General features: G+C 46.9%; 1 protein-coding gene across 2 annotated transcripts in view; it reads left to right on the top strand.

The window, feature by feature from the left end:
• COMP (cartilage oligomeric matrix protein) overlaps positions 1–23234 on the top strand; it is a 676605-nt gene that overhangs the window by 447158 nt on the left and 206213 nt on the right. For both annotated transcript variants that reach the window (XM_069649319.1, XM_069649318.1), the window contains exon 11: positions 16400–16518. In XM_069649319.1, coding sequence (XP_069505420.1) covers positions 16400–16518 — 119 coding nt within the window. The remainder of the gene's footprint in view (positions 1–16399; positions 16519–23234) is intronic.

Raw genomic sequence — 23234 nt, 5'->3', positions numbered from 1 at the left:
TTGGACTCCAGCACTCAATTGATGCTTTAAAATCAACAATAGTAAAACTAAAATTGTAATTGCTGGAGGTGGCACATGGGAAAAAAAATCTTCTGGCAGATAATTGATGGGAAACCTCTTGAAGTAGTAGAGAAATATATATACCTCGGGGTCCTGGTCAAATACTGCCTGGAACATAACTTGTATGTTGTTTTTATTATGCCCAAAGTTTTTACAAAAATAGTTTGTTTAAAAAAAAATAATCAGCAATACGGGTGGCTTTAATGTAGAAGGCCTCATTTCCATCTACAGGACTAGTGTAGTCCCTGGGGTCCTTTATACACTCACTGCACTCTCTAAATCTAGTATGATGTGGTTGGAGAAAGATCTATGTTTTTAGTACCACCGTGAGTACAAGTTAAATCTCTCAGTTAAGAGGTGGGTCTTCCCTCTTTGAGATCCTTATGGCTTTTACAACGGTGTAAATTGGCATTGGCATTATAATCCCCCCATTTGACGGCAGAAAGTTTATTAGGCTGAATAGCCAAACAATATTATCTATCACAAACTAACCTATTTGTATCTGAACTTCCGGCTATGGTAACGAATCACCTGACTCATATTGGGCTCACTGTTGAGCAATCCTCAGATTTTCCCAATGCATTGTTCATCATGAAAAGAAGCACTCATGTTTGGGATGCTGATGCTAAATACAAAATAATAAAAGATCAGTGCTCCTCGACTTATAAAAGGCTGGAACATTCCTGCCAGCTCTAGTTCCGATTTCCTCTCGTATTTTTCCAAACTTAAGCTTTCCAAATGTTTTGGACTACATCTTCTGAGCAGCGCTAACCAGCACAGTCAATGGTGAGGGGTCCTGAGAGTTGTAGACTGAACCATCCGGCAACCACAGGCTGCAGATTTTTTCTGAGTATTGATGCTCTGGGATTCTGCTTTAGTTTTAAGCATATCTTTCATCTACACTCGTAAACTGCTAAACCTGTACACAGACACGTTGACCAGTTTTACTACGACTGGGTTGAATGTGGGTAAAATCGCTGCATAGATATATAATCTTAGCAAGCTCCCTTGTAAGTCAAGGCTGCACCCTTGCAAAACCATGCAAGCCCCCTCATAAGAAGTACAAAATCAAAAAGCAAATCATGCATTTTATTGTTCTTTATGTACCATGTGAAGCATTTAGGGCCCGATTTACAGACAGTCTCCATTGATGCCGCAAATTCCCCATGCCGAAAACGACTCTATGCAGCCCTACGCACAAAGTTTTCAATGCGCGGTCTGCGTATTCATGGAATCCAAATCGAAAGCAAGCCGACCCGCAAAGGAAACCGAGCTTAGTGAGGAACGCCCACAACACAACCCCACACAAATCCAAACTATAGCCATAGACCAATCTTTGCGCAAACTTCCGCATAAATCTCTGACCCACCATCCAGCACCCCAGCGACATTGCACGCAGGTCCCCCATAAGTCAAGGCTGCACCCCTGCAAAGCGTTTGAGCTCCCTCGTAAGTCAAGGCTGTACCCCTGTGAAACAACACAAGCTCTCTCGTAAGTCAAGGCTGCACCCTTGCAAAACCATGCAAGCCCCCTCATAAGTCAACGCTGCACCCCTGAAAAACTATGCAAGCTCCCCTGTAAATGACGGCTGCACTCTAGCCACCAGCCCCCCTCACCTTCAACACTACTCCAAGCAGCCACCTCAAGCCCAGACACCAACCACCAGCCCCCCTTACCAGCACCCTCACCTCTGCCAATACCCCCAGGAAGCCCCCTTAAGTCCAGACACCTCACACCAGCCCTCCTCACCTCTGCCAACACCCCCATGCAGCCCTGTGACAGTCTGCCACCCTATCAATCCAATGTATAGCTTCTGCTCAACCGTAACCTCTGTGGTATGCCTCCACCATGAAGCAGACCTCCAACATGCCCACCACCAACACGATCAACTGGTAGCGCTGATGAGTAATCCAGGACTGCAGCATCTCCTGTTACTCCCTGCAAGACCTGAATCTGCAGCACCTCAAGTGGACAGCACACTATTGCACAAACAACACTGTGGCCACCCCATCCACATGTGACATGTGAATGCAATGCAAAGTGGCATGTGCATATTGGCCATGGGTCATTGGAAGGCTTCAAAGCACAGCAAGTTAATGCGTGTTGAGGACAGAAGCACACAGAATGAAACATTGGGCATATCCACAAATAATGACTGGACGTTATACAGCCTATGCATAAGTAGCCTGGGTGCTAAAGGTGGCAAAGTCCCTGTCAGGGGTGAAAACATGGCCAGTCCGAGAGTGCATGATTCAGTGAGACAGGAAATGTGTGCTGCCCCACAGAAACAGCAAACATGGGACACAACTGCATTCCAGTGGCAGTGTGTGTCTGCAGATGTCGGTGGGTGTGTGTGCATGACATGGGCGGGACACAGCAATTAGATATCACATGCACAAGCTATGTGTCCAGGCCACAGTGAGCACACTTCCCCCCACAGCACCCACAATGATCCATACACACTACAGTGACTACAGTGTGGGCACATACACAATCCCAAGCATGTGGGCCTGCAATCAAAACATTGTGGAAGCATGCAAATACACATGAACAGGTGGCAATCCATCCCCAATGAGAGTCAACAAAAAGAATCATAAGGCATCCACAAATCACTGCAAACACATATGTACATCATCACACACAACAGAAGCCTCAAAGCCAACCACAGTGACCCACTGACACCAAAGACGCAGTGACGCTGCACACGTAATGGAAAATGAAAATCATCCGGTGCTGCCTCAGTCGTCTGGTGGCCTCACCCCCACATGTGCATCCCTCCACCCACAAACATCACAGCATCAACACATGACCTGCAAAGAAGAGATGCACTGGGCGAAATTTCAACAATCAGATGTTTAGACAGACAAATGAACTGCATGAAGCGTGGAATGTACTCATTGAAAACCTGTGTTGAACATAACAAGGCCCCCCTATCGTCCTCCTGCCTCATTGATGCCACCTGCCTCTTCGGGCTGGATTGCCATGTTACAGTCTGCCTCCTCACAGTTGCCATCTGATGATGCCGTGGCCAGTGTACGCTGTGTTGGTATACCCTCCAATGTGATGACATTTGTCTGGGGAGTACGTCACCTGCACTGCTCTGAGGTGCTTGCTGACCCTCCATTAACTGTGGCCGTACTGGTGCCTGGGTAGGCACAGTGAACACCTCAGCCAATGTTGATGGGACTCCCACCTCAGACAGGTACGTTAGCTCTACCAGATGGGGCATTGGTGGTGGGACTGGGGCAGAAGGAGGCGTGCTGGAGGGGGAACTGGAAGGCACCCTGGAGGATGACTGGTGGACAGAGGAGGAAGCTGAGGAAGGGGTTGTGTCAGAGAACAGCCCACGGAGCCCACCAGAGAACAGGACTGTTGCTAGCAAGGCACAGCTCATTGTGATGATGCACAAGCATACACAAGTAGCCTATCCATCATCACGGATGACTTGGTCTGCCTCGTGAGACCAGCCAGCAGGGGCAGCACATGATCTTTGATGGACACATCAGCTGGCATCAGAGTGCTGGTCTGGGTGGAAGCATCCCAGAAGGTGCACACTGTTGCATCCGATGGCCCAAGGACAGGATTTTGTACAGGCACCTCCACGGCGGCCAGCACGGAGTCATACCCCTGGGACAGGGTTGCAGCATGAACACCCTCCTCGACACCCCCACCTGACCCCATGGACTGGGCCGCACCGGCCACCTCCTCCGCCTCCAGCTCCGTCAACCTGGATAACTCCAGTGCTGAGTAGCCCCCTGTCTCCTTCACCTGCTGGGACTTACCCTCAGCCACATCGCTCCCCGAAGATGAGCTGTCACAGGGGTGTGGCTGGGGTCTGCGCCTTGGTCTGGTGGATTTGTTCCCACATCCTCACTCCACAGCACCGCTTCCGCCCTCTCTTCTTCAGCTGCAGCAACTGTGGTAACGGAGACACAGAGCATCGACATCAGTGCAGTGTCAAAGCATGTGTAGAATACACAACATTTACAGTAACATGAAGTCACCATGGTTCAACCAGAAACATCCACGCTCACACACATGGCCATGCAATTCCCATGAAAACAGACACAACAATTCAGGGTCAGTGATGACCACAGTCACGACACATTCACATGTAAACACAGCATAAAAACGGCAGTGTACAGACACATACCAAGAAATATGACATGGCACAATGGCAATAGCAACAAGACCCAACTTCAACGTGCTGCATTGCTATGGTAGACATAGCACAGGGGTGGGCAGGGAGTCAACTGGTAGGTTGCATGGAAGCACATATGGGCCGGGGTACCACTGTGTGCACATTGGTGTCAAGACACATAGTGGAATGCTGGCTCCAAGTAGACACTCATGATTGCCCTAGTCATAGCATGGCCATGCCAACACCTGCCTGGGCATCTGTCCACAAAATCACATCAAACAACATGCCTCCCTGATAGCCTATGAGCATGCAACACATACATGCACTAATTGCAGAGGCACACGTGAGTATGCCATAGCCCCATGCACACACATGGCATGCGCCCACATCAACTCAGAGTAGACATGCAGCGGCATGTCAGATCACATCAATGTCTCTGATATGTCAATCCCTTAACTTGGCACCACCAAACATCCAAACACACGTGTCTCCTCCAGATGTTGAGGGTGGATAGGCACGCATTGCAATGGTCCACACAACATCATGTCCATCATGCATGCCCCTCGTATGGGCACAACATCCTCAACTGGCACCCTTGCTGTCCAAGTACGTCTGACCATCAAGCATCCAGAATGCCCTTGCCAACAAAATCACAGGGCTCCAAACCAAGATTGAGGACAAACGACAACAACTCACCTGTAGCAAGTCCACCAGCCTAAGCACACCACCTCCCATTGACACTAAGTTAGGCTTCACATTCAATAAGGTAACTATACCTGAAGTACAAAAAAATGAGAGCCTCTCTAAAACCGTCCAACTGTAAAGGCGAAAGCTGCCCTTCCCAGATTATAAAAGACGCAGCCAGAGATCTATCACACTTCATCACTAAACTGTATCATTTTCCACCAACTCAGTCCAGTAATTTGAAACAATCATGGGTTCTCCCACTTCTAAAAAAACAATCTCTAAACTCGGCTATACCCACCAATTACAGACCCATCACTACGGTCCCATTCCTGCTAAAATCCTAGACAGAGTTGCTTATCTGCAAATTGAAGATTATCTAGAGACAAACCAACTATTAGGAATACGTCAATCTGGCTTTAGACCTCTGCATGGAACAGAAACGGCCCTTGTCGACCTCAAAAGCCAGATTGATGAACTCAAGGCAACGCCGCCATCCTCCTCCTATTAGTCCTCTCAGCAGCCTTTGACTTGGTCGACCACAAAATCCTCTGCAACCACCTATCATCAGCAGCTCACTTCTCCTCCTCTTCTGTCATGTGGATACAATCCTTCCTGGCTAATAGAACCATGGGGGTCTTCTCACCCATAGAGGCAGCTGACCCCATCCCTATCACATGTGGTGTCCCACAAGGCTCATGTGTTTAGCCTTCTCTGTATAATATATTTACAAAGACACTCTTCGACAAACTGGACCATCTGGGTGTCCCCTACACCAATTATGCAGATGACACCCAGATACTCCTCACTCTCTCAGGTAACTATAACAGACGTCATCCGGATTAACAAAATCTTCACCATCATTCAGGCATGGATGGCCACACATGGCCTCTGTCTGAATGATGAGAAAACTGAACTTCTCCTTGTTGGCTCACCCAATAAGCTGTTAAAACTTAGCCCCAACTATAACAGCATCATCATCAATGGAAATACCATCCCCATTGTTAAAAGCGTGAAAACCCTTGGCTTTTATCTTAATGCTAACACCAACCTTTCAAAACAAATTAACATGACTGCCTCAGCCACTGCCTACACAGGTAAGCTGATTAGGGCCTGCAGACCTTTCCTGTCCTCTAATAGCTGCCTCACACTGGCCCAGGCTCTTATACAATCCAAATTGGATTACTGTAACAGTCTATATATACCTAGGAGAAAATCAATCCATAATGAATAAACTACAGGTACTCCAAAATAACGCTCTACGAGCGGCATTAAACATTCCCAGGCGAGAGCACATCTCTACCACTAGAAAATCGTGCAAATGGCTCTCCATACAACAAAATATCAATCTAAAAACCATCTGTCTCACATACAAAGCCCTGAACCACCTAGCCCCTCCGTATCTCACTAACAAATTTACACTGAAATCTGCTGCCAGAATCACTAGATCCACTAACACCTTATGCCTAACGGTGCCCATATTCACCTTAAAAGGAGCTGGAGGATTTAGTTTCACGGTCCTCGCCTCCCAACTTTGGAACACCTCACCATTGAACATCAAATCCATCGATACCTTTCTATCATTCAGAAAACATGTCATTAGATGGCTACTGAATAAAAACTAACACTTACCACCTTTATCTCTCTCATGCTGAATGATATTGCCTTTTACCTTAAATGTGCCTATTACATACAAACTGTATAAATGTATAACTTGTAAAATGTATATAATGTATCCTGTAACCACTTCCGTTGCACCCTTTTACCTCTGGGTCTGGAGCGCTATATCAATAAATAAAACAAACAAACAAAGTGACCTTGCATGTTCACGGTTTGTGCAACTGTACAACTACACACACTGCAAATACCAGCTCATGTCCAATGAACAGATGTCACACTTCACACATGGGGAGCATTGTCTGGGGGCTGCATGCCACTGTGGAAACACACATGCCGCATGCATAAGGGTGTAACTACAAACATGCAGGACCAAGCACAACACACATGCACAGTAGAGCAGTGCGCCACATGGCTACTCCCCAGCAGCATCCAGGCGCCTTTTTCACTCACAGGTCTGGGGATTAAGGTTTGGGTAGAACCTCGCCAGGACCCGCAGGTATGTGGTTGAAAATGTTCACCTGCCCGCACGGTACACCTCCATGGTTGCAGGGCATGCAATACCTTGGTGTGGGTCCTGGACTTGAGGCCCTGCCACAAACATGAGAACCTTGCTGTCCACTATGTGACCCACATCCTGTGTAGTAAGCATCCTTCCCCCTAGGATTATCCTGGAACACCAAGAACTGTTCATCCCTTTTCTAACTCGTATGGTTAACTCTTCCTTCCGAGATAATGTTGTGCCGGAATCCATCAAAATCGTCACTGGGACACCGCTGTTAAAAAAACAGGGCTTGACCCAAAAGATCCAAGCAACCTAAGACCGAAAACCAGGCTTTCTGGGGACTGGGTCCAAAATACCTTCAATTATCCATCTGAAAATACCTCCCCTCTCGAGCCCTTCACTCCTCTTCTATTAACTCCCTCAGGGTCAGTCATTTTTCAAAGAAACGAGCTGGGGGTAGATCTCTGTCTTCGACTGGGGCCTCCCTTTGGAACAGCCTCCCTGCCACCTTGAAACTTGGGGAGACCCATCTCTGGTTCCGGAAGCAGCTCAAGACCTTCCTCTTCGCTTCTGCCTTTGCCCCTCTTCTCCCCTGCTGATCTGCTTTCTCTCTCTGCACCGTGCACCTGGCCACCCTCTATTCTTCGAGCCCTGGTACCTGCTCACCCTGCCTCCCTCCAGCACTGCCTCCGGCCCACCGCTTGCACTGGGGTCTGTATCTGTATCCATACAGTCCCCCACCCACTTTTCTTCAGCACTTATGAGATACACCCTATCTGACTAACCTAGCACTTTGCCACTCGCTGGCTGCACTACCACTGTTTATTGCCTTTATTTATTTATTTATTTTACTTTTTAATATTTATTCTGTTCTCTCCTCTGTTCTGAACTTTCCACTTTCTCCCTCCTTCCATGTACTTTCCCCCTTTTACCTTTCCCGTGTACTTGCGCTCTCTTAATGTCACTGGGCCTAGTAAGATCGTTGTTTTTGTTCTCCCCTGTCCCCCTCCCTTTGCCTGGTCGCGCTCTGACACACTTGTGTATGCGCGTGATATAAATAAAATATCATATCATATCATAACCAATTGCAACTTCTTTTTAAAAATTCTCGATAAGTGTACCACGATCCAATACCAACGCTACGTCGAAGTCAATAACATCTTACACAAACAACAATCAGGTTTTAGACCAGCACAAAGCATTGAAACAACCCTCATTGATCTGCAGACTCATATGCTCCAGATTATGGACCAAGGCAAGACTGATGTGCTGGTCTTACTCGACCTGTCCGCAGCCTTCGACTTGCTCGATCATGACGAGTTACTACAGACTCTGGAATACCCAGGTAACTGCTCCACGGGAGCAGTTGACTGGATTCAATCATTTCTTTCCAGCCGTATGTCCAAAATCCACTGGGCGAACCTTTCTCCCCCAGCTCCAATTAAGTGCAGAGTGCCGCAGGGCGCCAGCTTGTCCCCTTTGTTTTGCAACCTATATCTCAGCCCACTGTGCTCTCTGCTAGAGGAGTCTGGCATGTTTTTTGAAAACTAGTCCGATGACACACAGCTGGTACTGGTGATGAGTGGGAATTACCTTCAAGATTTGAATAACCTGACAACACCAGCGAGTTCTGGATGGGCAGGAACTGGATGTGCTTAAACAGTAGCAAAATGGAACTGTTCATCTTCGACTCCTGGCACGCTCGCCCAAAGCTCAGCGAAGATTATAAAAGCTTTAGCATCAAGAACAGTGTCATTACGGTACATAGCAAGGTGAAAACATTAGGCATCACTCTGGAATCCTCCTTAAATGCAGAGGCACATGTGAATCAGATCAGCCAGAACTGTCTGTATTACCTCCGACTGCTTAGCCACATGAGACCTCTTGTCAATGAAAGAAATTGTGCCACCATTGCGCAAGCAATCATCCTATCGAGAATTGACTGCAGCAACACTTCGCTGATAGGGGCAAATCGTTCCTTCCTTGCTAGATACCGGACAATACAGAACAATGCAGTGCGTATCATTAAGAATAAACCAAGAGGCGAGCACATGTCCTCGGACAGGAGAGACCTACACAGGTTGGCAGTGACGGAGCGCATCGCCTTCAAATCCAGCACCATATAACACTGCTGTCTTTTTGGAATAGCACCCTCCTACCTGAATCTATTAATTTCAAATGAAGTACCCTGCAGATTCCTGCGTTCGGGAGATACAGGACGGATTAACTGCTTAAATTTCAAACGCTCTAAGGTGCTGGGTAGATCATTCACAGTAGAGTGGCACAGCTATGGAACTCACTTCCCATGGCTCTGAGATTAGAGAAAAACATACTGACTTTTCGCAGAACCTTGAAGACCTTGCTCTTTAAGTAATCTGGAGTTAGGCTGTGCCCTCCTCTTGAACCCGGTCGTCCTGTCTACTTTCATGTTCGTCCCCGTCTAATTGTTGCGCCGTGATGCCTGCAGCGAATTATAAATAAATAAATACATTCATAAGTAAGATAACCCCCTGAATAGATGGCAAAGATAGAGCCTTTTGACTAATATACATGAAAACATCAACAACATACGGGTGATAACATGCTTCATGCCCGGTACCTGTATAATTGTTTCCAAAACACATCCCTGATTTTGCAAGCTGGAGGCTCCATGATCTGCACAAACAAGACTGACAACAGTGGCTACCCCTGACTGGTGTCTCTGCCAGTCAATACATGCAGAGAGATGCAATCATTCGTCGCATCTCTGGCCACAGGTGCTATTTACAGTAGTGTCAGAGGTGGTAATTTAGGGGAACTAAAGCCAAAGAGCTGGAGAATCTGCTACATAAACTCCCAGTCACCAATACCTTTTCTGCTTGTAGAATATCTTCGGTCTAATAGCTTGGGATCAGAGTTGCCACAGCCAAGAATTAGCAAAAGACTACTCACATTAAGAGAAGTATTCATGCCAGGTACGAATCCCACAATTTTTGAAAGAGTAGAGTGGGATATAATGCCTCAAATCTCTACTCTTCAAGATCGTAACGATAGTCTTTAGTTAATAAGACTAACATTTTGGGTTCTAGGTCTTATTATGAAGCATCAGACATAAGACTGCTCTCTCACTGCTGCACCCCTGATGCCACCCCTCTTTTTCTCCTTCATTATTGCCTTTGGCAGTGAAGTCCCTCAGCGAGATTCCTCTATCCGTAATTAAACAGCAACAAGAATCTGCTCGCATCAGAAAAAGCCCCTTCAATGAAGGTCATCTCGGGCGGCTCAGGGGCAACCTGCTGGCCTTGGAAGCAAGACGACACGGACCAACACAGGTTCGATCCGCGGGTCCGCGCTTAGAAACCTCTGGGTATTAAGCGCGTTATAAATAACCAATCATCAACATCCTTCTTTGCTTTATTTGGAGAGGTATTCAGAGGGCCCCAACCCAAGCACACCTTCCTGTGCCTAACTTCCCCAAAGCAACTTGCCAGTATCACTTCTTCCTCATGCTGACGGCAGTGGACAGGGACTTCCAGATCCCACGTCCCTAATCACATAGTGCCTTCTGTGTCATCTTTCGCTCTCCGCTGCACCTCACACCCGGCGTGACCCACTACCCTCACACCCACCTCCTTACTGTGTTAATGTCAGGGGCCTCCACACGCCAATGGGCGGCCCTCCTCCTTCAGTAATGGGTCTGCATGCTCCCATGTGTTGCCCCCTGTTGGTTTGCCATGTGCAGCACGGAAATGAGGTGCAGTCTTTTGCATGCTGCATCTATTTAGGGTGACCTTCGCCAGGCACCCAAAATACCTCAAATTCTATTTTGAAAAGAAAGCGCACACTCTTTCCTCAATCCCGATCAAGAAGGGGAACAAGTAAGGCTGATAGACCTGCCTAGACAATATGCCACATACTTCCCTAATTGGGAGGGGGATCAACCGTAAGCGGCTAGACCATGTCCTTTGCATTCAGACACTGAAGCAGGTACTGTTCACTAGACCCATATGCACAGATGCCAAAATGCAGTTATTATTATCTTTATTCCAGACTTGGAACCATCTGCTCTCTTCAAAGTATCTTAATAGTGATGCAGCAACATCATTATATACTTTCTAACATCCATTCCCACAGCTAAGGACTGGCGAATGTGAGTAATTGCCGTGAGTTGAATAGAGTTATATTACAACCATGTAGTGTTCCACACGCAGTCCCCTGATCTATTGTCGCTGAGGATTCTATGTGACAGACGTGCAGTGGGATTGCTTTCTGTGGACATAGATGAGTGGGTCAGACCTTTGCAATTTTAGTAATAAAGGCCAACTCCCTGGGCATTGAAGTTGGGAAGTGATCTTGGGAGCCAGTGTTCTCTTCAGGGAGTCCTCTTCAGTTACCTGTAAATGATCAGGGTTTTCCTTCACCAAAATTCAGATCCATTAAACATAACAAAGTGTGATTTATCCTGATGCACATAACCAAGGTCATTTCCAGGAAGCACCATTTGATTGCTTGACCAACCTCTGTTTCACAATATGTCCAACGCCGCTCAGATTTTCTGAGAATCTGACTCCCAGGTAACTAAAAGGTTTTAGCACCTCCAGTATCTCACCATATAGGTGAAAGAAATGATTGCATGTTTTTTGTCTTGCTCATGAAAAAAGAACCCTCGATTTGGACCCATTAATCGTTTGGGAAACCTTTAATCATAGGTTTTGAGTAGTAGTTAATTTATTGTCCCAAAGTAAAAGGGGTCGGGCAAACAGGGCTTTGTCATTGGTGTAGCTTAATGATGGAAGAGTCGCTCATCTCCTCGTTTGGGACATCAGCCTCTACCCCTTACAACTCTGATTGGATTTTTTTGGTGTGTAAATAAATGAAATGTATTGCTAAACTGCACCTCAGCCTAACACCTCTCCTAAAATCCAAATGGCCTATTCGAGTCCACTGAAACAAATACAGGCTTTTGGTGTTAGTGTGTGGTAATGTTAACATCCTGACAATGTGGTGGGGATATTAAACTTAACTATCACACTTCATAGCTTTTTCCTGTTCACCATATCTAAAGCCGATGGCAGCTAAATATAATCAACAAATAAAAGTTTAAACATAATGTCCAACCCATCTCTGAAACCCCATGTGTAATTAAGTTATCCGCTGCGCATTTCCGCACTTGGTCGAGGAACTGATGGGAACCCGGTCCTCCTCCACCATCAGGAAACATGCTCCAGCGTACGGCATCACTGGGTAAGGAGGAGGGCTTTGGGGAAGGACACAAAAGGAATTGCTGATACCTGATGTGTGACCGGTCTAGGCTTCAGCACTAGTGGACTGGAGTTGGACTACCCACCTGGGCCACTCCCAGTCACATGACGTCAAAGGGAGCTCTTGCGTCATTTCAAGGTGACAATGGCAAGAGAACTGCGTTTTGGAGCACAATGGGACTCACTTAGCATCAAGCAGGAGGCAGGAACATAGAGACTGCTGTGTCCCGCTTTGTGAAGGACATGTCATCAAACCAGTATGATTGGGGCCTCATCCATTGGGGCTGAACCTGAAATGGCCTGACTGTAGCGTCCTGTTGGTTAATTTGATACATTCATAGCATATTGTGTTGATATTCATTCAGAGAGTGCCACTACCAAGATCTGAATGGCATCATTTCTGAGTACTTGACTGAGTCTTTGCTGTGTGGTTCCCCCTCCCTGCCCTAGGAGCACTGTCGGAGCTCCACGCATAGGAGGTAGGTTGGGGTGAACGTGATCAAGATAGACGTGCCTGCACACCACATATCCATCTCAGTTGTGCCCTTCGTGCTCTTACCGAGCCACCAAGCAATGGTATAGTGTGTTCCTGATATGGTGTGTCAATTTTTAAGAGACTGTTACGGTTATAAAATACAGGTGTCTACCATCAATACTACACACCTACTAGCAAACTCAGGATTGTAGACCATGATCTGTTATATCTATTGATGCAGGTTGCTTAAAATGTACTTTCTTTCTCAGCTGTCCTGTGGCAAGGGAGGTAGCATAGTGGTCCCGCCCTGGCCTGGTGGTGATGTCTGGCAATGGGTCAGGGATAGAAATAACCTGGACTACAATATTAAACTGCTTGAGTTTGACACATGACCAGATGAGGCTGTTTGGCACCCAGTGAATCAGCTTGCTCACTTTCTGTCATTGCAATTTGGGGTATGACCGAGCTGATTTGGGAAGCAAAGTTGCCCTCAAAGGTGTTACGCTGATGCTTTGCACCCACCTTCTAACTGGAGCTCTCCCCTCTCATTTTCCTAGAGGATGATGGTTTTCAGCCTTCATATACAAATGTCCACAAACCAAATAAGAAATAAAAAACAAGATATGTGCGATAGCTGTGGCGGGGGCACCCACAACTCCACTGTAATACAGTGAAGCTAGCCTTATTCATAGAGTGGCTGTCAGCATGGTGATGATGGAACGCAGCTTCCTATTTCTGGTATAATATTGCTCCCATATGGACCAGCCATGTGGCAGGGTTATCTTCTGCTGAACCAACATGTGTCTCCAGGCTCTGCCCCAGAGAGAATTGGCACTAAGGCATGCATAGCTGCATGCCACAGGTTGCAGAGCAGAGCCACAGAGCACCCATGCTCACTCTGTCACCCAAGGATGTCCAGAAACACACAACTCTTCCCACGCTAGCTCATCCAGTGGAACAGCTGTCTAAAGAGGTTCCAAACAACAAGAGTTCCAGAGCTCACAGCTGCAGGGTTTCATGTAAACAATATGCTGTCTGCTAGGTAGTACCAAGGGGGCAGAGCCCTTTTATGTGAAAAGGCAACATTCACTTGAGTTCTGTAAAAAATCAAAACAAAATGAGTACCTCATATGTATCACAAGACAACGCTGTTTTTAAATCCGACCTTTCCCTGACTGCAAAGTGCTGGAGGATACATGTACCCATGAACCTGACTAAAGGAACACCTGGCACTTATAGTGAACTCTAGCAGAAACTCAACTCAAATCAGTGGTCCCATAATTAACAAGCATCCGAGTCTGCTTTCCCTTATGATGCCAGTTTTCTAATTTGACAATTCATGTTACCTGGCAGACCTTGGCAAACATGCAAACTGTGTATTATCTCATGTTTCAAAAAAGGTAGCAGGCGCCCCCCTCCAGAAAGAACATGGCATGATAAACTGTTGTGTTTTTTTTCGCACTTTGATAGTTCGCAGCCATCACTTTAGCTCACTGTACCATTCACAGATGGGAAATACCCATTTGCATATCAGTCTTTGACCCGTCCACATGGGCAGTCCAGCACCGAAATGCTATGGCAATTCCCTTCTGAACAACCAACAGCAACCCCATACAAGTGTTTCAGTCTTTTTGCTGTGTATTATCTCATTTTGAAAGACAGGGAAGACCAGATGCGACTTATGAACACTTGCTTCCCAGACTTTGGGAAACCCACAATGGGAATGTTCTCCAGGCTTCCAAATGCGATTTCTTATCAAAGAAACAGGCTAGCCACTTGTGCTCTGAGCAATGCATAGAGCTGAGACATGCTGAAAGGCACAAAAGCTAATGTAGCACATGTTTCGAAAGAAAGCACCTTTAAACTAGATGATTTCCAGGGTTACAAATGCTTCTATTTTAGTTAGAGAGGAATTGAAGAAATGTCAGTGATCTGCAGGAAGTGGTCTTCCCAAAGATGTTACCTAGGTAGCGATGTATCAATATTTTAGTATATAAAACATGATCTGATATCCCCTTTTCTGCCAAATTTAATGTGCATGTCCGCAAACAGCTGACTGTGAACAGTCTTATTCTGTTATTTTGAAAAGGGTAACGTTATTGTAAATGCAATTTGAATAACCTCGTCGTTATTTCGCCCAATCGTACTCTTGTTGATGTCATTTTGTCATTTTGAGACGAGGAATGAAATTAAACTTTCGATCTCTTCCCCAGTTATGGGGAGACATCAGTGTGAGAAGTATCCTCCCACCATAAAGGTTTCTCACGCTCTTAGCCAATCAGGTGTAAGGGATCAGATTTGTTGAACTATCCTACACTCTGAGCATTCGATTGAAATAGAGAATGAATAGAAACTCATTTCATCACAAATGTATCATCAGGAATGTGTTAATCCTCTTTATGACGCCAAACTCTAAGCACAGAAAGTGAAGATGTGGGAAAGATCCAGTGCAGAAAGACAGAGGGTCATGGAAGAGTACAGGGGATCCTACATGGGGGCACACTGATTTTACAAGAAGTAGCCATCTTGAAAGAGACATTTTGGGGAGGCCCATTCCAGACTGAGCCGGAAGCAGAAGGGAGTCCAGTGCTTAGGATCAGAACCAGATTGCATACAGCTGGAGTTGGTTCCCGGAAGTAGCAGAAGGTGCTGTTGTCACCCAAACAGTGAAGAAAGATTTGCCAGAGAGGGTCATTAGAGGGACAAGCCTGGGCAGGAACTTGCTGCTTTGCACCCACTAAAGTGACATTGAAAGTAAGTGAATTGGTTCCCTGGGAGAATGCTTACAAATAAATCTCCATAAGAGCTTGATACAGGTTAGGGTGAACTGGACTCTGCTTAATGGAAGTTAATGCTCTTATTTACCACAGAAGAAAAATTATACGTAGGTCTGGAAGTTGCAGTGGCCAACACATCTTACAGATAAACAGTGATTTAGAGACTTGCTTCGAAAGTCTTAATTAAAAGTTCTGAAATAACTTATTTGCTAGTTGTTAAAGGTACTAGAGAAAGGGTGGAGAAAGGGGAATAGACTCCCAGTAAAAACCTGTGGGTGGGTTTGTTTTTTCCCCTTCATTTGTTCCAAAAAAGAATATAATTTTAACACAACCTATTTAAATTGCATTTTGATTTTAAGCAGCACAATAATCAGGGTGTTTTACCATAAGAGAACTCTGGAGACCAATGGGTGAGCGTCTTGTAAATTCCTTGGCTATTTTGATTTTCTAATGTCGTGATTGCATGACATTCCAAAAGTGATGTACATCATGTTTTACAAAACCTTTTGAAATGCAACTAAGTTAAAATGATGCTGTCATTTTGTCTTTTTTACATCTTAATTTAGCGTCCCCCGTAGACGTCACCCATGGTGTCATTTCTGATCTCGTTAATCCCTGTTTTTCCCAAACACTTGTTGTGTTTGAAATTGTTTTCTTGGAAAGTATAAACTGTTTTAATTCAGGTTCTTTTTTCTGCTTAGTAGAGCATTGTAACTACCATTGGGAAAAAAGTTATTATAGCTCTAAAGTTACATATCAAAGGCCAGTTATTGTAGTAGCATTTCTGAATGAGATGTTATTACATGTTTTGGGTCCCTCCTGTTACTGTAAACACTCTTGATTTATAACTCCTTCTGGAAAATGTTAACCAGCTCACATGTACTAATCCTTATTTTACAGGGATTAAAAACATATTGGATAACTGTAGACTAATCTCTAACCCGGACCAGCGGGACAGCGATGGCGATGGGGTAGGAGATGTTTGCGATAGTTGCCCCGACATCAGGAACCCAGACCAGGTAAAGTATACACACTTAACTCATTACGTGTTAAGAAGTTCACATGCATCACAAGTACTTCCATTTCCACTTCTTGGTCCAGAGCTGCATTTTGTCCATGTCCTCAAGAGTCCTGCTCACCACATAGCTTCTATGAGGCAAAGCAAGTATGGCCGTTTCCAGGGAAAATGTGCCTTTTAGTTTTTGGACTCGATGATGTGGCTGCTCCCTGAGACCAATTATTAGGCTTGTGGCATGATACAACGATTCCTTCTATAGCTGCCAGCATCATTTTGAAGCAACAATAATGGCCAGTTCTGTTTTCTTGGCTTGCCAATTACCATCTTATCTTCCATGGCTGTCTCTGGTGCCCACCTGGTGCCCAGCTGAAGGGTGGCGTTAAACTGGAAATACTGGTTATGGTAATTGGGTGTTGAGTGTTTCCTCAACTGGTCGATGTTATCTAGATTGGAAATGGTCAAATTCAAATTAACAGCTAGAAAATGAAATAGATTGAAAATTAAATAATTGAAGCCTTAACACATACAAAAATATGTCAAAGGTAACTGAGGCTTATACATCTCTGGTAATATATGAAAATACTGTTTGTGGAAACAAAATTAAGAGGTATTCATATACTTAAAAGAGGGATCACTTTTCGATTGCAACAGGAAAGGTTTGCTGTTGTTTTTCTGGACTGTGAACATTGTGAGTGGTCTGTAACTGGTCTGGTGGAATGTTAATGAAGTCTGTGCTTTGGAATCTGCCTAGGTCTGGTACACGTGTGTCTCCGCCTTCATTGTTAAAGGTGCAGTTAGAGCTGGACGGGTGGGCAGTGGCTTCCCCGTACGTTATTGGTATGTAGGTGAAGTGGGATTAGGGAGTTGGGCCATTCAATACTAGGGCAATAAGTGTCCGTAGGCTTTACCAGAGGATGTTTGTGGCTGTAGGGCGTGGTCTTTTATATGCAAGATAGTAAATACTCTGTGCAAAGAAAGTGGACTTTATGTGCAGTCCAATAGGTGACATGACGCTCTTGGGTGGATTGAAAGATTAGGGGGCGGTTTTAATGTTAACATTCTGTGCCATTTGTTTTCCTTGCGAAATGGAGCGCATTATGATTATTCTTATTTGATGTTTACTATGTACATGTCTGCATTGTTTCTTGATCATGCTCGCCTGGCTTTGCCCAAGAGATGGTTCTCCTCAGGGGATCTTTGGAGCTGCCTGTGGAGTGCCTGCCCCTGGCAGTCACGGCTTGTAACTGCAGCACTAGCCATGCTCGCCTGGCTTTTCCCATGGGATGGTTCTCCTGGGGGGATCTTTGGAGCTGCCTGTGGAGTGCCTGCCCCTGGCAGTCACGGCTTGTAACTGCAGCACTAGCCATGCTCGCCTGGCTTTTCCCATGGGATGGTTCTCCTGGGGGGATCTTTGGAGCTGCCTGTGGAGTGCCTGCCCCTGGCAGTCACGGCTTGTAACTGCAGCACTAGCCATGCTCGCCTGGCTTTTCCCATGGGATGGTTCTCCTCAGGGGATCTTTGGAGCTGCCTGTGGAGTGCCTGCCTCTGGCAGTCACGGCTTGTAACTGCAGCACTAGCCATGCTCGCCTGGCTTTTCCCATGGGATGGTTCTCCTCAGGGGATCTTTGGAGCTGCCTGTGGAGTGCCTGCCTCTGGCAGTCACGGCTTGTAACTGCAGCACTAGCCATGCTCGCCTGGCTTTGCCCAAGAGATGGTTCTCCTGGGGGGATCTTTGGAGCTGCCTGTGGAGTGCCTGCCTCTGGCAGTCACGGCTTGTAACTGCAGCACTAGCCATGCTCGTCTGGCTTTGCCCAAGAGATGGTTCTCCTCAGGGGATCTTTGGAGCTGCCTGTGGAGTGCCTGCCTCTGGCAGTCACGGCTTGTAACTGCAGCACTAGCCATGCTCGCCTGGCTTTGCCCAAGAGATGGTTCTCCTCAGGGGATCTTTGGAGCTGCCTGTGGAGTGCCTGCCTCTGGCAGTCACGGCTTGTAACTGCAGCACTAGCCATGCTCGCCTGGCTTTTCCCATGGGATGGTTCTCCTGGGGGATCTTTGGAGCTGCCTGTGGAGTGCCTGCCTCTGGCAGTCACGGCTTGTAACTGCAGCACTAGCTATGCTCGCCTGGCTTTTCCCATGGGATGGTTCTCCTGGGGGATCCTTGGAGCTGCCTGTGGAGTGCCTGCCTCTGGCAGTCACGGCTTGTAACTGCAGCACTAGCCATGCTCGCCTGGCTTTTCCCATGGGATGGTTCTCCTGGGGGATCTTTGGAGCTGCCTGTGGAGTGCCTGCCTCTGGCAGTCACGGCTTGTAACTGCAGCACTAGCCATGCTCGCCTGGCTTTTCCCATGGGATGGTTCTCCTGGGGGATCTTTGGAGCTGCCTGTGGAGTGCCTGCCTCTGGCAGTCACGGCTTGTAACTGCAGCACTAGCCATGCTCGCCTGGCTTTTCCCATGGGATGGTTCTCCTGGGGGATCTTTGGAGCTGCCTGTGGAGTGCCTGCCTCTGGCAGTCACGGCTTGTAACTGCAGCACTAGCCATGCTCGCCTGGCTTTTCCCATGGGATGGTTCTCCTGGGGGATCTTTGGAGCTGCCTGTGGAGTGCCTGCCTCTGGCAGTCACGGCTTGTAACTGCAGCACTAGCCATGCTCGCCTGGCTTTTCCCATGGGATGGTTCTCCTGGGGGATCTTTGGAGCTGCCTGTGGAGTGCCTGCCTCTGGCAGTCACGGCTTGTAACTGCAGCACTAGCCATGCTCGTCTGGCTTTGCCCAAGAGATGGTTCTCCTCAGGGGATCTTTGGAGCTGCCTGTGGAGTGCCTGCCTCTGGCAGTCACGGCTTGTAACTGCAGCACTAGCCATGCTCGCCTGGCTTTTCCCATGGGATGGTTCTCCTGGGGGATCTTTGGAGCTGCCTGTGGAGTGCCTGCCTCTGGCAGTCACGGCTTGTAACTGCAGCACTAGCCATGCTCGCCTGGCTTTTCCCATGGGATGGTTCTCCTGGGGGATCTTTGGAGCTGCCTGTGGAGTGCCTGCCTCTGGCAGTCACGGCTTGTAACTGCAGCACTAGCCATGCTCGCCTGGCTTTTCCCATGGGATGGTTCTCCTGGGGGATCTTTGGAGCTGCTTGTGGAGTGCCTGCCTCTGGCAGTCACGGCTTGTAACTGCAGCACTAGCCATGCTCGCCTGGCTTTTCCCATGGGATGGTTCTCCTGGGGGATCTTTGGAGCTGCCTGTGGAGTGCCTGCCTCTGGCAGTCACGGCTTGTAACTGCAGCACTAGCCATGCTCGCCTGGCTTTTCCCATGGGATGGTTCTCCTCAGGGGATCTTTGGAGCTGCCTGTGGAGTGCCTGCCTCTGGCAGTCACGGCTTGTAACTGCAGCACTAGCCATGCTCGCCTGGCTTTTCCCATGGGATGGTTCTCCTCAGGGGATCTTTGGAGCTGCCTGTGGAGTGCCTGCCTCTGGCAGTCACGGCTTGTAACTGCAGCACTAGCCATGCTCGCCTGGCTTTTCCCATGGGATGGTTCTCCTGGGGGATCTTTGGAGCTGCCTGCGGAGTGCCTGCCTCTGGCAGTCACGGCTTGTAACTGCAGCACTAGCCATGCTCGCCTGGCTTTTCCCATGGGATGGTTCTCCTGGGGGATCTTTGGAGCTGCCTGCGGAGTGCCTGCCTCTGGCAGTCACGGCTTGTAACTGCAGCACTAGCCATGCTCGCCTGGCTTTTCCCATGGGATGGTTCTCCTGGGGGATCTTTGGAGCTGCCTGTGGAGTGCCTGCCTCTGGCAGTTACAGCTTGTAACTGCAGCACTAGCCATGCTCGTCTGGCTTTGCCCAAGAGATGGTTCTCCTCAGGGGATCTTTGGAGCTGCCTGTGGAGTGCCTGCCTCTGGCAGTCACGGCTTGTAACTGCAGCACTAGCCATGCTCTTTTGAAAGCTTGATTGTTGGCTCTGTGACCTTTCTGTGTTTTTCACTTCTTTTCTGAAGAACTGGTGGTACTTTAAGCAACATTGGGCAGGCAGTTTGCTTTTAGCACTCTTGGATTTCGCGCTCCTACACTGCTTACATCACATTGCATGGGAAAGTGCTATTTGAAAACACATGAGATTAGAACTTTGCACTTCAAGCTAAAGAGTTTCTAACGCATGAATGTGACTCAACAAGGGCCGATCCACTCATTGATCGGGACTCATCTATCTGGCATTTCGACCCATCCCCGGGAGTCTCAAGGCAAGGGAGAAGACACTCACATGTTATGGGGAATTGAAGCTGCAGAGGGAACCCAGGCTCCAATCACAGGCGTACATCCTTTCAAACATTCAATTGGCTAGCCAATCAGAGGGGACATCTCTTTTCTCTTTCACAGACTTCTTCCTGGGTTTTTTTTCAAGTGAGGATTCCAGTTTGAAACCAGACACCAGGTGCCTATTAGGGGTTTACAAATGAGCAACCCTGAAAATAGCACACATTTCATGTTGCAACTTTAAATAGCTCTGAATATTTAAGTGACACCCCCAAATCGTGGACAATCCCGTTTTGATAGCTTAATGTTTAATTTCCATTACTACGTGTCACCACTGCCTCCATGCGTTTTTAAAGGCATTGGCCCATTTCACACACGTCCTATAAGTGCCTTTAGCACATATTCCTTGTTTGATGGTGAGATCCCTACACCCTCGACTTCACAATGGCCCAAAGGAGATGTCAGTAACCTTCTGAATAATGTTGACATGAGTTGCCCTAATTTGAAAATACCTTTTAGAGGGTGGTTACAATTATGTAATGCCTTCTGAGGTGGAGAGTAGCCATGACCTTAGTCCGGCAAAGTGCCATCCAGTTCACTCTTACCTAGGAATAATGGGCTTCATTATAACCCTGCCCGTCCGTCAATAAAGTGCCTTATCCATGTATATCAGCACTTTACTGGACTGGCAGAGTACAAGTATGGTGGGGGGGGGGGGTGACCAGACTTACCTCCAGTCAAAGGCTGGAGTTAACTAAGGCCTCCATCGGCATAAAATAGTGGGTATTTTCAGAACCGGTATTGCCAGTGCCAAAAATAACAGCAACTCCCCCCATGGAGTCCTTTGGGACTCCATGGAATGGGGGTTTACCGCCCTTTCCACCATCTGTAACGGTAGGAACGTTTGCCAGTATCCTGGCAGATTTCCTACCAGGATACCAGCAAACCTACAATGAGGCCAAATGTCTGGAAGCTGGATTCAGTGCTGGAAGTTAAACCTTGAATCCTTGCAGGGACACCTCCGGAGCATGGCAGCCTGCACCCTCGTGGATTCAGAAAACCAGTGCAACTTGCACAACCAGGAGCAAGAAGGCTTGCACATGGATAGTTTACATACTGCTGGGTTTATTGTCATGTATGGGCACATACACAATTCACAGCTGATGAGGCCTCGAGTGACGGACTGAAAAAGTCTGGGGACTTTTGGCCTCACACCCTCAAATATGCTGCCACCCTAAACCCAATTCCAGGATTCACCTACGTCACCAAAAATATATTCTGCAACTGTCCGTTTGGTCAAGCTACCTCGCACTGTCTACCCCCTCCACACTGGACGTATGAAATTACCTACATGCGCTGGTTTGTATATGAATATCCTGTTATTTGATATTTGTATAGTGCCTACTACCATAGTTATGGCTTTGAACACTGAAGGGTGGAAGGCCTTTCAGAAGACGCGGTCTGTGCAAACATATAAATGAAAAGAGCATTACAATGCATGCAAATAGTTAATAGAATGAAGTGACTATTCAATTACCAGTAGAGATGACTAGTTAAAAACATTAAATCATGCAGAGCAGTGTGTTCAGGCACATAGATGGCTGCTTTGTCAGTGACTATGTGACAGCAAGACCAAATTGTTTCATGTCTCTCAGCTGTGTTCTATGGGGTGCATTGCAAGGGGAGGAATGGATATTATAAATCGTCTATTCACCCCTATTTGAATTCTTTTAATTTTGAGGAATTTATATTGCACGAACACAACAAACTGAGAAGAATCCTGGCGCAGATGGGATGTTTAGCTAATACAAGTAAAGGAATCAGTCAGATAATTATAACTGCCAGTAAAATTTGCCAAGAAGAGAAGAAAGAAAAACCTATTTGAATAAATAGGTCTTTAAACTAGCTCTAAAAGTCAGTAAATAATTTGCCCTTCTTGAATTCAAAGGCAAGCTGTTCCATAATCTGGGTCCAGCGACTGAAAAACTGCGATCTCCACCTGCTACACAGTTCTCACAGTTCGACCTCGGAACAATAAGCAGGTATTGATCTTCAGAACTTAAAACTCGAGTAGGGTGATACCGCTTCAGTTTATTCATTAATTAAATTGGAGCCAGTCCATTTAGGCATTTGAATACTAAAAACTGAATTTTGAATTTGATGCAGTCTTCTACCTCTAGCCAGTGTAGAGAGCGGTGCAGGCCTGAGATTGGGGTATTTTTTTAAACCCAAAACACCAATTGTACTCTGGCATTTTGTGCATTTTGTAAGCATTTTGTAAGCGGTGGCTCTGCTTGGCTGGGGCTCTGGCCAAAAGTCCATTACAGTAGTCTAATTTGGAGTTGACCAGAGCTCCCACCACCGATGCACGATCCTTGTCAGGTATATATGGTAGAGCCTGGCAGAGAAGACGAATGTTATAAAAGACTTACTGTACAGTAGCTGACACATGGCCACTACAGCCCAAGTCACTCTG

This window comes from Ambystoma mexicanum, chromosome 1p, assembly GCF_040938575.1.
Source record: "Ambystoma mexicanum isolate Mex_15411 chromosome 1p, UKY_AmexF1_1, whole genome shotgun sequence".
NCBI classification, from domain to species: domain Eukaryota; kingdom Metazoa; phylum Chordata; class Amphibia; order Caudata; family Ambystomatidae; genus Ambystoma; species Ambystoma mexicanum.
The sequence above is the reverse complement of the archived record's forward strand: the minus strand, read 5'-3'. Positions and strand labels throughout refer to the sequence as shown.